The sequence below is a fragment of the Canis lupus genome, chromosome 17 (genome assembly GCF_003254725.2).
Source record: "Canis lupus dingo isolate Sandy chromosome 17, ASM325472v2, whole genome shotgun sequence".
NCBI lineage: Eukaryota > Metazoa > Chordata > Mammalia > Carnivora > Canidae > Canis > Canis lupus.
The window spans coordinates 52,379,214-52,393,317 of record NC_064259.1 but is presented as its reverse complement, the minus strand read 5'-3'; the positions used below and the strand labels follow the sequence as shown (position 1 = coordinate 52,393,317).

Genomic DNA, 14,104 nt, shown 5'->3' with positions numbered 1-14,104 from the left:
CCGACCAAAACAAAATGGCCGGGCACTGCCGAGCCGCTGGGCGGGCGCGCCTCCGGAGGTGACAGTTGAGCATGCGCCAGAGCGCTGCGCAGGCGACGTGCAGAACCTCAGTGGCCAGCGCGGCGCAAGCGTAATGAAATAGGCCCGAGTCTGCGCAGATACAGAAGACTCAGGCGAGGCCGAGAATGGCGGGCACAGGTTTAGTCGCCGGAGAGGTGGTGGTAGATGCGCTGCCGTATTTTGACCAAGGTTATGAGGCGCCGGGTGTGCGGGAAGCGGTGAGTTCGGGCCGTGTAGCGGACTCAGCGCTCTCGGGCCCTTAGTGCTGGAAGAAGCACTTACGAGTCGCTGCCCCGACCCCGGCCCCTGTTCTCGTTTCTAGGCTGCAGCGCTGGTGGAGGAGGAAACCCGCAGATACCGACCCACTAAGAACTACCTGAGCTACTTGACAGCCCCGGATTACTCAGCTTTCGAAGTAAGTGTGGCGTCTTGAGGCCACCGTGGGAGCCAGGACCCTGCGAACCTCTGACAGTCGTAGCCACGTAAAAGTGCATTTTAAGTTCTGGCTTTAACTATTGCTTGCTTAGCTAATAGTTACTCCACTAGATTTGTGTTATCGGCGCATTGAAAACAGCTGGGTAAGCCTTCTCCGGCGTTCTTACTCTGGGTCGCACTGGAAGCCTCTGGGGCTTCGCGAACTAACAATGCAAACATGAGTGTGCACGCTTTTCAGAGGTGGGCTCTTTGCGTTAATTCTCAGAGGCATCGCCTCTACTAAGATCTACTCTAGAACAAGTGATAAGGAATTTTTAATATATATAAGCCGAGGCTCCTGAGAACCACTGTAGGGCGGCCTTGGTGTCACAGCCTACACACTTACCGAATGTATGTGAATGACGGGAGTGACAGGCCACTTGTAAGTACGATGCTATTTAAATATTTAGCCTGGAAGCGCACCCAAGATGATACTTGGTGTGTAATCAGCTAAAGAAATGTGAAATATCATCTCTGAGTTAATAGATTCTGTTGGGCGTTTTAGTATATACGTGTTTGGGATTTTTTTCCCCCAGTTATAGGTAACTATATATCTAATGAAAGAATTCTGTTATTAAAATACAGTATTTATATTGAAGTAACATGAAAAGTCGGTTAAGTTTTAAATAGGCACTAAGAGATCATGGGCAAGATTTTCTTATGGGCAATGGGCTGAGCTGGGTACACAGCTCCTTGAAGTCGTCCTTAATGGCTGAAGAGTGCAAACCCAGTGTCCTCGCAAGGCTTCCCTCTGCTACAGGAATTCAAGGCCATAATCAGCTACGTTCCCACAGTTCAAAAATTTCTCCAGCCTGGAAGCCAGAGGAAGCCTCCACTAGATGAAAGCTCCATTGGGAGCGTGAAGAACGTATTCAGATTTGAACGTGGCATGTTTCTCAAAAACATGAGCACTATCGTAGCCGAGTATTAACAAATGAAGAGGTCTAAAGAATTTGACAAATATTTCACTTTGCATTTGTAGCGGTGCTCAGGAAGATATCATGAGGCCACTTTAATAAAGTCATAAGCAAAAGGAAATACACTACCTAATACTTTGTAAATCGGACAACCCTTTTTCATAAAACACCAATCACTCATCAAAATTAAAAGAGAAATGATACGTCGTTTTCCCCTGGTTTTCTAAATGTTCTAAATGTTACCCTGTTGTTATAGATGGTACCATGTTAAGAAGTAAGTATAGTAATGCTTTCTTACTAGATCGGCTTCCAAACATTTCAGATAACTGCGTTCAATCACAAACATTTAAATATTTAAACTAGTTTTCTTTTTAGCTCTCTTAAATACAGCATATGCCTCCTATCTTTATAATTAGTATGCTCATCATTTAACTTTTTCATCATAGGGATTAATATTATATTGGGCTCACCATCTCAGTCCTGAAAATAGCCCTGTGAAGTACATAACTACATACTTATTATCCTAATATTTTAAATGGGAAAACTGCAGCTTAGAGAAGCTGTTTTGCCCAAGACTCCTCAAATTGCTTCTGAAATAGCTCTTCGATTAATTCATTTAACAACTATTTATGAAGGTCTGTTCTAGCCAGAAATTGGGGGACTATCTGAACTTTTTGGTCTAATTGTTAATGTAGTTGAAGCCTTCAAAAAAATTGAAATTACACAGGATAACTGAAATACTAATAACTGATGAATACTTAAGCAGTGCCTTGTACTCAGGCCAGGAAATGTGCAAAACAGAAATGGAATAGGATATTGACCAAAACATTGGACCTCAAGAAGTAGAGCGCTACCGTGTATTTTTAAATTTTTATCTTGTTCACCATGCATTTTTTTTAATCGTAAAATTGTTAGAGTAGATAGCAGAACTGGTTTCTTTTACCCCTTCCCCATTTCTCATTCTTTGCAAAGAGTGAAGTGTGAAAACAGCGGCCAGGACCAAAAAGAAAGTATAGGTTTAGGCCCAAAGCCCTAAAGCAAATTACTTTATGTCCAAGTCCTCTCCTCCCTTCCCCCTACCCCCAGTGAATAGTTGGATCTGTGGTCCTCAACACTGGCTTCACTCTGCAGTTAACTGATGAGTTAAAAACAAGTTATGATCATGTCCAGTCTCCACCTCAGAACAATTAAATGGGAATGAGGGAGAGGGTTAAGATGTGGTCAGGATTGAAATTGTTCTCAAAGCTTCTAGCTGATTTTTATTTGCTGCTAGGACTGAGAACCACTGATCTAGAATTAATCCTTTTCTCTGTGGGTCTCCTTACTTAGGAAGTATGTGTATTCTGATCCTTGGGAGCATTGAACCCAGAGAAGACTTGGTGGGAAGGGAAATGATTTATTTTATTTTATTTTTGAATTTTTTGAAAATGATCCATTTTAATGGAAAGCATAAAGAAATATTTAAGCAAGTTAGATTCGTTATTTGGTGGGTATCAGTTGCAATTTGTTGATATGATTTTGGAAATAATTCTTTCTCCAAATTAGACTGACATAATGAGAAATGAATTTGAAAGACTGGCTGCTCGACAACCGATAGAATTACTCAGTATGAAACGGTAAGTTGTATTTCTGGTTTCCGCTGGACCCAAATCATTGCTTAATTTTAAGTTACTAGTAAAACTGCCACAGCTATTGCTCTTAAAATGTTGAAAAGAAAAAAATCTTGTCTGGCTTTATGTTTATGTTTCTTCATGTAATAGTGGTTCCTATAATCCTTTGTTAATGTTCAAATGTATTCTTTGCACCATCATTTAAAAAGGCAAAATAGGGGTGCCTGGATGGCTCAGTTGGTTAAGCATCCCACTCTTGATTTTGGCTCAGGTCATGATCTTGGGGCTGTGAGGTCAGTTCCCTGTGTAGGACTCCACACTGGGTGTGGAGCCTACTTAAGATTCTCCCTCTGCCCCTCTACCTCCACTCACATGAACCCATGCACGTGGGTGTACTCTCTTTCTTTAAAAAAAAAAACGCAAAATGTAAAATCCAACAACAGAGGAATGGTAAATTGTGTTGAAGTGCATGTTCTTAAGAATTTTCAAGGAGGAGTGCCTGGGTAGCACAGTTGGTGAGCATCCAAATCTTGGTTTCGGCTCAGGTCATGAGATCAAGTCCCGCAAAGGACTCCACACACAGCATGGAGTCGACTTGGGATTCTCTCTCCCTCTACCCCTCCACCCCTCCACCTGTGCTTGCTTGCTCCCTTTCTCTAAAATAAATATTAAAAAAAAAGACATTTTTAAGGAAATGTTCCTGATTAGATGTCTAGTTCTTCACTGATCACATCTCTGGATGAAACCACGTTATGGTTTATAATGATCCTTGCTTCACTCTTGCCAAAGCAACATTAGTGAACACGGAGTGCTCACGTAGTCTGACATTGGTTCCACTGTCTTCCGTCCTGTGCCACTTTACTACAAAACTGCTCTCTGAGGAACAAATATCCAAATATCCTTTATTTTCTCTAAAATGGAGAATTGGATTGCTTTATGACTGAGATCCTTTCAATTTTAAGATAACTATGGAATTATGAGAAGCACTAAGTAATCTGTCAGAGCAGAGTCCTTTGAGAGAGGGCCACATGCACAGCAGGTCTGTCCTCTCAGCAAATGAGTAGGTTAGAAGAGGGATTTGAGTTTGTAGAACCAGAGTACCATATTGCTTCTCTTGGGCTCCATTTCCTGTCTCGCCTAAGTGGTAAAGGCAGGAGAAGATCCAGGATTCCTTAGTTCTTCCATTTCTGGGCGCTTCTGCTCTATAGATAATCATGACAGTACCTCCTTTATGGCACTGTGTCTCAAAGCAGAAGTAATGAGTCACTAAGCAATGGATTATGAAGGAAACTTAGCAGGTTGTCACAGTACTTTTCTAAGGAAATAGAATAGAAAATACCAGAATATACTGCATGTAAAGGTGAGTACTGTTTTGTGAAACTTCTGTTGAAGTATATGTATTTTGTGTACTGGATCACAAATATTTCTTAGTGTGGGTTATAATCAGAAGTTTGAAAACTGCCACATTTATTGCATATGTGTAAAGTTTTTTGTTTTTTTAACAAAATGGTTTGTCACTTCTATTTTTTGAGAGAAAGAAGGGGCAAGAGAATTTAAGTAGGCTCCACGCTCAGTATGGAAGCTGATACAGGGTGTCAAGGAATTGATCTCACAACACTGACTTGAGCACAAATCAAGAGTTAGAATGCTTAACCCACTGAGCCACCCAAGTTACCCTGGTTTATCACTTTTTTTTTTTTAAGATTTTATTTTCTTATTTGACAGGGTGAGAGAGCACAAGCAGTAGGAGAGGGAGAAGCAGGCTCCCAGCTGAGCAGGGACCCCAGTGTGGGGCTCTACCCCAGGACCCTGGGATCAGGACCCTTATGACCTGAGCTGTATGCAGACACTCAACCAACTGAGCCACCAGGCACCCCAGTTTATCACTTCTTGATCCCAGTTGCATACCCCTCAGTTTTTCATAGGAATAACTTGGAGTTTTTAGAATTATCTAGTCAAAATATTAAAATGGAAATTAAAACTAAGTTTGTAGTAACTCATCAGTAATGAGCTGAGATTTATGAAGAGTGTACTTACTGGCTGTTGAAGGACTGTGTAGTGTGAAGAGAGAGAGTAGAATGAAGTCCAAATGCAAAGAATTACTATATTCCTTACCGTTGTTTTGTCTATAGTGGCCTGGGTGTATGGATGGGAAGCTGGCTGAATATAGGTGTGTTTTACAAAAATGATAGCATAGGTTTTTTTGTATCCTATAATATACTCCAGTTGATTGTGTTCACATTGAAATAAACAGTTTTTTGGTACTGTGTAGAATGACGTTAAATCTTACCTGTAGGGCAGCCCTGGTGGTGCACCGGTTTGGTGCCGCCTGCAGCCGGGGGTGTGATCCTGGAGACCCGGGATCGAGTCCCACATCAGGCTTCTTGCATGGAGCCTGCTTCTCCCTCTGCCTGTGTCTCTGCGCCTCTCTCTCTCTCTCTCTGTGTCTCTAATGAATAAATAAATAGAATCTTTAAAAAAAAAAATCTTACCTGTAATGAGTTGTTTCTTAGGAGGATAAATAGGTTCTTATTATTGCACAATCTGATCTTTAATCTTCCATGGATTTTACATTGTGCATAGACCTGTGAGACCTTCTGTTGGAAGGAAGGAAAGATTTAGGGGAATATATGGTTTCATTTTATTTTTGTTTAATTTCAGATATGAACTTCCAGCCCCTTCCTCGGGTCAGAAAAATGACATTACTGCATGGCAAGAATGTGTAAACAATTCTATGGCCCAGTTAGAGCATCAGGCAGTTCGAATTGAGAATCTGGAACTAATGTCACAGCATGGATGCAATGCCTGGAAAGTATATAATGAGTAAGAAGCTTTGGTCTTTTTTTAAATACAGGAATGGGGCTTGGGTGGCTCAGTCAGTTGAGTGTCTGACTGTTGGTTTCAGCTCAGGTCATGATCTCAGAGTCATGGGATCAAACTCCATGTCAGGCTCCATGCTCAGCAGAGTGTCTGCTTGAAGATTCTCTCTCTCTTTCCCTCTGCTCCTCCCCCTGCTCACTCTCTCCCAAATTAATAAATCTTTTTTTAAAAAACGGGAAGTGGAATAAAAATAGTATAGTGAACTTTAATGTGGGATCATGTCCTAGAACTATTAAAACCCATATGAAAAGCCATTGCTTTGAGACCCACTGCCAAGAGTATGGAGGGGACTTAAACCTAACTATATTTATTGTATGACATTGTAATTAAATGAGTTCTGAGGTCTGAGTGACAAATTACTACATGGTGTAATGTAATCCTTAACGTGGGGGATTGCTCATACATTCGATTCTCATTAATTACATGTTATGGCCACTTTATAGTGGCCTTGAATACTGAATTAGCCAATACTGTACCATTTTTCCTGGGAGAAATAATATATGTGCGTGTATATATATACATCTCATATAGACTTCAGCCTTAAATCCTAAAAACAACTCATTCGGGCAGATTCTGTTTTCTTTCATAAAAAATAAAGCAAAGTTCAGAAGTGTTAAGTAATTTGGCAAAGTTGGAAATTAAACTCCATCCTTTGGTCATCTCTGTATGGGAGCTGAAACAGTAAGTCAGAGTGCCTCCTTGCTCCACTTCAGTTGAGAATCTACACGTCCAGCAACTCAAATTTTGTGCTGCTCCTAGCATGCTGTTAATGATCCCAAAACATCGAGTATTGATGTTTAACAAATAAATTTGAGTGGGGAAGTAAGTTCACAAGTACAGAATCTGCAAATAATGAGAATCGGCTATAAGTAGAAAATTAACATGGGAAGCAAGGTGCCCACACAAGCCACCGAGCTCTTTCTACTCCACGTAACTAGCTTTAGCTTTAGGTTTTGTTATCTGCCTAGGGCTCGATTTTCTTATTTGGAAAATTTGATGGTTAGATGATCTCTATGATGCTTTTGAGTCCTAAAATCCCCTGAGTCTCTATTAACACTTAATAGTTTAAGGAGTTTAACAATTTAAGGAGAAAAAGCCATTGAACCTCATGATACTGCATCAAACTATTTGCTAGAGTATGTTTCCTGGAATAATAAAGCAAAATCACAAAGTGATAAGTACCTTTTCTCAATTTTTCAGAATTATGTTCTAAATTTCTGTGGCCATATAAGGATTCAGTGGGCAAAATCCAGAATTTGGGAACCTATAGAACAAATAGTTCCTTTTTTTTGTGAATATGTTGCAGGGGAGATATAGGAAAAATGGGATTGGGATGATTAAGAAACAGGTCAATCAAAAAAAAAAGCGTATATTTCACAAAGAGGAAAAATGTGATCTTTGTCCTCAAGAAGCGTTATCTAGTAAAGAAAAGATATTCTATGCCAGATAACCAGTAGTCCATTTTTAGCAGTATGGAGGTACGAGCTATATTGTGTACTGTGCTCTATAAATTACAGAAATGCACAGAAGAAACATTAAGAGTTAAGGTCACTTAAAAATGGTGAGATTTGGAGGCGCCTGAGTGGCTCAGTTGGTTAAATGTCCAGCTCTTAATTTCAGCTCAGGTCGTGATCTCAGGGTTGTGAGATCTAGACCTTTGTCAGGTTCCTTGCTCATCGGGGAGTCTACTTCAGATTCTTTCTCTCCCTCTTCCTCTGCCCTTCTCCCCCACCCCCATGTACATTCTCTCTCTCTCTTTCTCAAATAATTTTTTTTAAATGATAAGATTTGGACATTTAGAAGAGAACAACACAAGAAGGGAGGAGAACATAGGTGCAGGGAAAAAAAATATTGCATTGAAGAAAACATGCTTTCAACTTGCCTAGAAACCTTTAATAATTTCCCATTTGTTGCAAGGTATAGTCCAGACTATTTAACATGTTGTTCAAGTCAGAACGGTGTATCTCAATGATAGATTTTCACTCCAGCCAAAGGAATCCTCTCTCTCGTAATTATCATAACTTTGCCTCTGGGCCTTTACTCATGTCTCACTTCCTCCTAGAATGCCTTTACCTGGTCTACCCAAATTCAGTTTATTCAAGGCTCTCAATCCACTTTTTTGTCTTCTTTGTCTTTAAAGTAAGTTTTCTTTCTTTATGAAAGGATTCTAAGGCATAGACCATGCTGGGCAGAAAGCTTTTAGCTCTAAGTAGGTCTTGGGTCGTGACTGCTAAAAAAGAAATATTTCATTAACGAGGAGATAATTATGTACTTGAAATTAAAGGGAAAACTTTGAAGTCAGCCCTCAATTTTATGGATAAGCAGGGTTAGCCTCATTGATGTCAAGTGACTCCTTCAAGGACAGGGCTGGGACTAGAACCCAAGTCTTGTGACTTGTGATACAGTGCCATAAGTTTTAACAAATATTTCAGAGTACTTGAGGAGAGGTATGTATATGGGCATACTTCATTTCATTACACTTTGCTGTATTGCATTTTTTTACAAATTGAAAGTTTCTGACAACCTCCAAGCCTCAGCAAGTCTGTGGCACAGTTTTCCAGTAGCATTTTGCCACTTCCTATCTTGGTATCACAATTTAGTAATTCTCTCAGTATTTCAAACTTTTCCATTATATATATATTTTTAAAGATTTCGTGGCTCAGCGGTTTGGCGCCTGCCTTTGGCCCAGGGCACAATCCTGGAGTCCCGGGATCGAGTCCCGCGTCGGGCTCCCGGCATGGAGCCTGCTTCTCCCTCCTCCTCTGCCTCTCTCTCTCTCTCTCTCTCTCTCTATGTCTATCATAAATAAATAAATAAATATTTTTAAAAAAAGATTTTGTTTATTCATGAGAGAGAGAGAGACACACGCAGAGACACAGGCAGAGGGAGAAGCAGGCTCCATGCAGGGAGCCTGATGTGGGACTCGATCCCGGGACTCCAGGATCATGCCCTGGGCGGAAGGCAGGCACTAAACTTCTGAGCCACCCATGGATCCCCTCCATTATATTTCTTGAATTGAGCTGTGGTTGGTGATTACGACTCACTGAAAACTCAGAATAGTGGTTAGCAATTTCTAGTAATAAAGTATTTTTTAATAAAGGCAAGTACGGGGATTCCTGGGTGGCTTAGCGGTTTAGTCCCTGCCTTCGGCCCAGGGCATGATCCTGGAGTCCCAGGATCGAGTCCCACATTAGGCTCCCTGCATGGAACCTGCTTCTTTGTCCTTCTGCCTGTGTCTCTGCGTCTCTCTCTCTCTGTCTCTCATGAATAAATAAATAAAATCTTTAAAAAAAAAAAAAAGGCGGGATCCCTGGGTGGCACAGCGGTTTGGTGCCTGCCTTTGGCCCAGGGTGTGATCCTGGAGACCCGGGATCGAATCCCACGTCGGACTCCCGGTGCATGGAGCCTGCTTGTGTCTCTGCCTCTCTCTCTCTCTCTCTCTCTCTGACTATAAAAAAAAAAAAAAAAAAAAAGGCAGGTATATATATATTTTTACATAATGCTATTACACATTTAGTAGACTAAAACATAACTTTTATATGCATAGGGGAACAAATTCATTTAGTTTGGTTTATTGCTATATTTTATTGCAGTGGTCTGGAACTGAACCTGCAATATCTCTGAGGTATGCTTGTACTTATGGAGGATGAAAGAAAGGAGAAGACAACAAATACACTGAGCTTTCAGGAAGAGATCATTCAAGGGGAAGCTTCCTGTTAAAGGTCAGAGGTCAGGACTTAGAGTGCCAAGCTTGAATTGTCCTCAGGAGCACAGAGTGATCATTGAGATCAAGGAAAAGGGAATGAGCTGTAGGTAAGCCTGGAGAGCACAGGTGTTTGAAGACTGAATCTTGAGAGAATTGCAGTTAGAAAAAAAATCAGGCAAATAATTTAGGAGAAAAGAAGGATATTTGAGTCACAAAAGCCAGGAAACAATATTGGATCTAGAGCAAGAGAATAATAGGGTCTATGTGGTTGAAATGGATCCTAAAGGCAATTCTGTACTGCCGTAAGAGGAAATTGATATAGTTGTGTGAGTTACATCTCAGTAAAGCTATTTTTTTTATTTTATTTTATTTATTTATGATAGTCACACAGAGAGAGAGAGAGAGGCAGAGACACAGGCAGAGGGAGAAGCAGGCTCCATGCACCGGGAGCCTGACGTGGGATTCGATCCCGGGTCTCCAGGATCACGCCCTGGGCCAAAGGCAGGCGCCAAACCGCTGTGCCACCCAGGGATCCCAGTAAAGCTATTATTTAAGGGAGGGGAGGTGACCTCTACCCTTGAATTGCATGACAGTAATCACATGACACTCTGTATTGCTCAGCTTTTCCCCTGTGCCAGCAAGAGCCAACTTGTACTGGAACCACGATTTCCCCTTCCATTTTTCTCTTCTCTCTCTAGTTAGCAATAGACAGGGGAGAATGGCAGGATAAATGGAAGTACAGAAATATGGAGATAATAAGGGTTCAAATGAATACACTCATGAGTTATTTTCCATGTCTCCATGAAAAGAAGTAATGACAATTTAAGAAGTAACCTAAGTATAGGAAATCAGAGTGTCCGTAAACTGGTTGGACTTGAGAGGTTAAAAGAGCTAAACTGGGGGGCAGCCCTGGTGGCGCAGCAGTTTAGCACTGCCTGCAGCCCCGGGTGTGATCCTGGAGTCTCGGGATCGAGTCCCACGTCGGGCTGCCTGCCCGTGTGTCTGCCTCCCCCACCCCCTCTCTCTCTCTCTCAGTAAATAAATAAATCTTAAAAAAAAAAAAAAAAGGAGCTAAACTGGAATTCAGCTCTGACATTCACCTAGGTTCCCTTGACCAAATTACTTAAATCTTTCTAAGCTTGTAATGTCCTCACATGTGAAATAGGTATAATCATAACTACTCAAAGAATTCTTGAGTAATATTCAATATTCTAGATAATATTTATAGAGTGTCCAACATGGTGTTTGGCACAGAGCTCAATAGCAGAAGAACTTGAACTTGAATCGACTAGATGGTTCGCTTCTAGTTGGTATTATTAAATTTTAATGTATATTAATCTTATTTTTTCCTTTTTCTTCCTTAGAAATCTAGTTCACATGATTGAACATGCACAGAAAGAGCTCCAGAAGTTAAGGTAAGTTGGTTTTTTTCCTCTTATTTTGATACACCCAGTGTCAGGCTCAAACTCACAACCCTGAGATTAAGAGTCATGTGTTCTTCTGACTGAGCCAGCCAGGTGCCCCTATATTCCTCTTATTTTAGAGTAAAGTTTAGGTGAACCCTCAGTAAACAGAATGAGGAGAAAAAGGAACCAAAGAACTGTAGTCATATGAGAGTAATGCTTGATGATCCACTGTGTCTAGTATCTGCTCTTGGGTTTGCCCAACTGGAATGGCAGAGAAATAGACTTAACATCTGAAAGCATCTCTAGCAGGTCATTTGCAATTTACAAATCTGCAGGCAATTTACAAATCTGCAGCCACTTTTAGGAGAAAATGTTGCAAAACAACACGTATAATCTGATTTAGGTTAAAAAAAATTTTCATCTTAAGTTGCCTGACTGAATCATTCATTCAGTAGAGCATAACTCCTGATCTCGAGTTGTGAGCTTGAGCCCTACACAGGGCGTAGAGATTACTTAAAAAAAATTTAACCTCTACTTGTACATATACATAAAGGAAAGAATTTGGGGACACACCCACCAAAAACTGAATAGTAAGAAGGAAAAGCACATGGGAGGAAGGACTTCTGCTTTTTAATCTCTGTGTGCATGTTATGTGTGTTTAATTTTTCATGGTGAGCATGTTTTATGAAATTTGTAATTGAAAATAGAAAAAAGTTAATTCCTGGAATTAATAATCCATTACTGTATACATCTGTTCTCAGGGGATTAAAGATGTGTTTCGTTGATTATAGGTTTTTCTGTTGATTTTAGTCTTACGTTAAAATGTAGGTGGGTTGTATGAATAATGTTTTACAGGAAACATATTCAAGATTTAAACTGGCAGCGAAAGAACATGCAGCTCACAGCTGGATCTAAATTAAGGGAAATGGAGTCCACGTGAGTATCTTTACTTCTTTAAATCATTTAGCACATTTTAAGATCAGGATTTAACTATGATTCAACAGTATTCAAATGGGATACCACAAGTGTGAAAGAAATGCTCTTTTATGAATTCTGCTCTTTACTGCCTCTGCCTATTTCTGATGTGTGGGCTTGGAAGGCAATGAGAGGGACAGAACCACTGTTCCTTGATTCTGGTCTCAGTGTTTCAGTTCAGTATTTCTGCTCTGAATAGGATTCTACTTATACTCTCCTTTTAGAAGGAAAAAAAATTAATCTTTTTTTTTTAATTCATGAGGGAGGGAGATTTCATACTTCGATAATTTGTCTCTGAGGTTTTTTCCTATTTATATACTTTACTTTTAAAATATTCTTCATATGCATAAATAAGTTAATATGAATCCTTATAATCATGAATTTTATATCATTTCTCTTTTTTACTTTGTTATTTCCCTTCCTCTACCCCATGATTTCCCTTGTTCCACCTTCACCTCCGTGATTCCATGTTATCAATCTATTCATCTTTTCACATTTTTCTTCAAGCTACTATAATCTCCCAAATATACATGTGTGTTTCTTTACATTTGTCCTACTAGAGATTTTTTCTGGGGAAGGGGAAGGCTGCTTGATCTGTAGAATTTTCTCTTGTTCTAGAAATTTCTCTACCATTTTTAACTACTGACTCTGCCCTATTTTTTCTCCTTTTGTGTTAATGCCATTAAATACAATCTTCTATCACCTTGTCCTATCCAACTATTTCTAATTTGGTTTTTAAAGGTTTTTTTTGTTGTTGTTTTGAAATAATTGTAGATTCCCAGTTGTAAGAGATAATATAGTTAGAATTCTTTTTAAGATTTTATTTATTTTAGAGAGAGAAAGTCCAAGTGGGGAGAAGGTCAGAGGGGAAGGGAGAGAATCTCAAGCTGACTCAGCATGTAGCCTGGTGTGGGGCTCGATCTCATGACCCCAAGATCATGACCTGACTCAAAACCAGACTCTTAACTGATTGAGCCACCCAGGCGTCCCATACAGCTTAAATATTATGTACCCTTTACCCACTTTCCCCCAATTATGCCTCAGTTTTTTTTAAATGGAAAGTTAGAAGTGAAGGTTCACATTATGACCCTGAGTGAAAACATATATATGGTAAAATCTTCTAAGAGAAATTTTATATTGAGTAATTTTTCCTTTTTTTTTTTTTTTTTTTTTTTTTTACTTTTCTAGTTGGGTATCCCTGGTCAGTAAGAATTATGAGATTGAAAGGACTATTGTGCAATTAGAAAATGAAATATTTCAAATGAAGCAGCAACATGGCGAGGCAAACAAGGAAAACATCCGGCAAGACTTCTAACAGACAGATGAATTCGGTGGGAAGCAAGGAAGGCAAGCTGGGCTTTCACAGATTAGGCATCTCAACTGTCAGGGAGAACAGCATCTTAGGGGAACCATTATGGTTAAATGTGTATTGTAGAGTGTGGACTGTTAGATTTGTGCATTTTAGCAAAATAAAAACTTTAAGCTTGGTGGGTTGGGTTTTGTGTGTGTGTGTGTGTGTGTGTGTGTTTTTTTTCTGTTTTAAAAACACCTACGCTTTCAAAATAAGTATGATAGAATAATATTATATCATAGAATTTATTTTGAACCACTGGAACATATTTTGTATCTAAGAGATCTTTATTGAAACTTTTTAACATGTAGAAGAAGTTGAAAACTTTTGGTTTTTATATTTTCAAATAAAAAGGTAGTTCTAAACAAAATTTTGACTACCAAGCAAGTCTTCCACAATATGATGGCTCCACCATCATCATCATCGTCATCATCATCATCATTGTAGGTAACAGTTTGAAAAAGCTGCTTGTTACGTGCTGAGCCCTCTTCTAAACACTTTAGGTGGATGAACTACTAGGAATAAAAAAATAATTTGATCCTCCCAAAAAGGAGGTAGGTCCTGTTGTTCCCATACACAGACTTGTAGTGGGTGCTGATGAAGTAACTTGTTGGGAGTTGTATAGCTAGAAAGTCATCCAGGTGTTCAGTCATGTAGCGCCAGAGTTGTGTTTTAACCCTCTGCCTATAAGGAATTAACAAGGATAAAAGATTACTGCCCGATTC

The 14,104-nt window shown here is 39.8% G+C and overlaps 1 protein-coding gene across 2 annotated transcripts; it reads left to right on the top strand.

The window, feature by feature from the left end:
- The first annotated feature begins 7 nt into the window (after window positions 1–7).
- BCAS2 (BCAS2 pre-mRNA processing factor) lies at window positions 8–13,515 on the top strand. 2 transcript variants are annotated; one of them, XM_025453447.3, is made up of 7 exons: window positions 8–278; window positions 383–475; window positions 2,997–3,067; window positions 5,723–5,884; window positions 11,012–11,062; window positions 11,909–11,989; window positions 13,217–13,515. In XM_025453447.3, the coding sequence occupies exons 1-7, from the start codon at window positions 186–188 to the stop codon at window positions 13,341–13,343; spliced, it is 678 nt and encodes a 225-aa protein (XP_025309232.1). In that variant the 5' UTR covers window positions 8–185; the 3' UTR covers window positions 13,344–13,515. The 2 variants fall into 2 exon arrangements, with proteins under 2 accessions (XP_025309232.1, XP_025309233.1); XM_025453448.3 differs by having other exon boundaries at window positions 72–249.
- The last annotated feature ends 589 nt before the right edge of the window (window positions 13,516–14,104 follow it).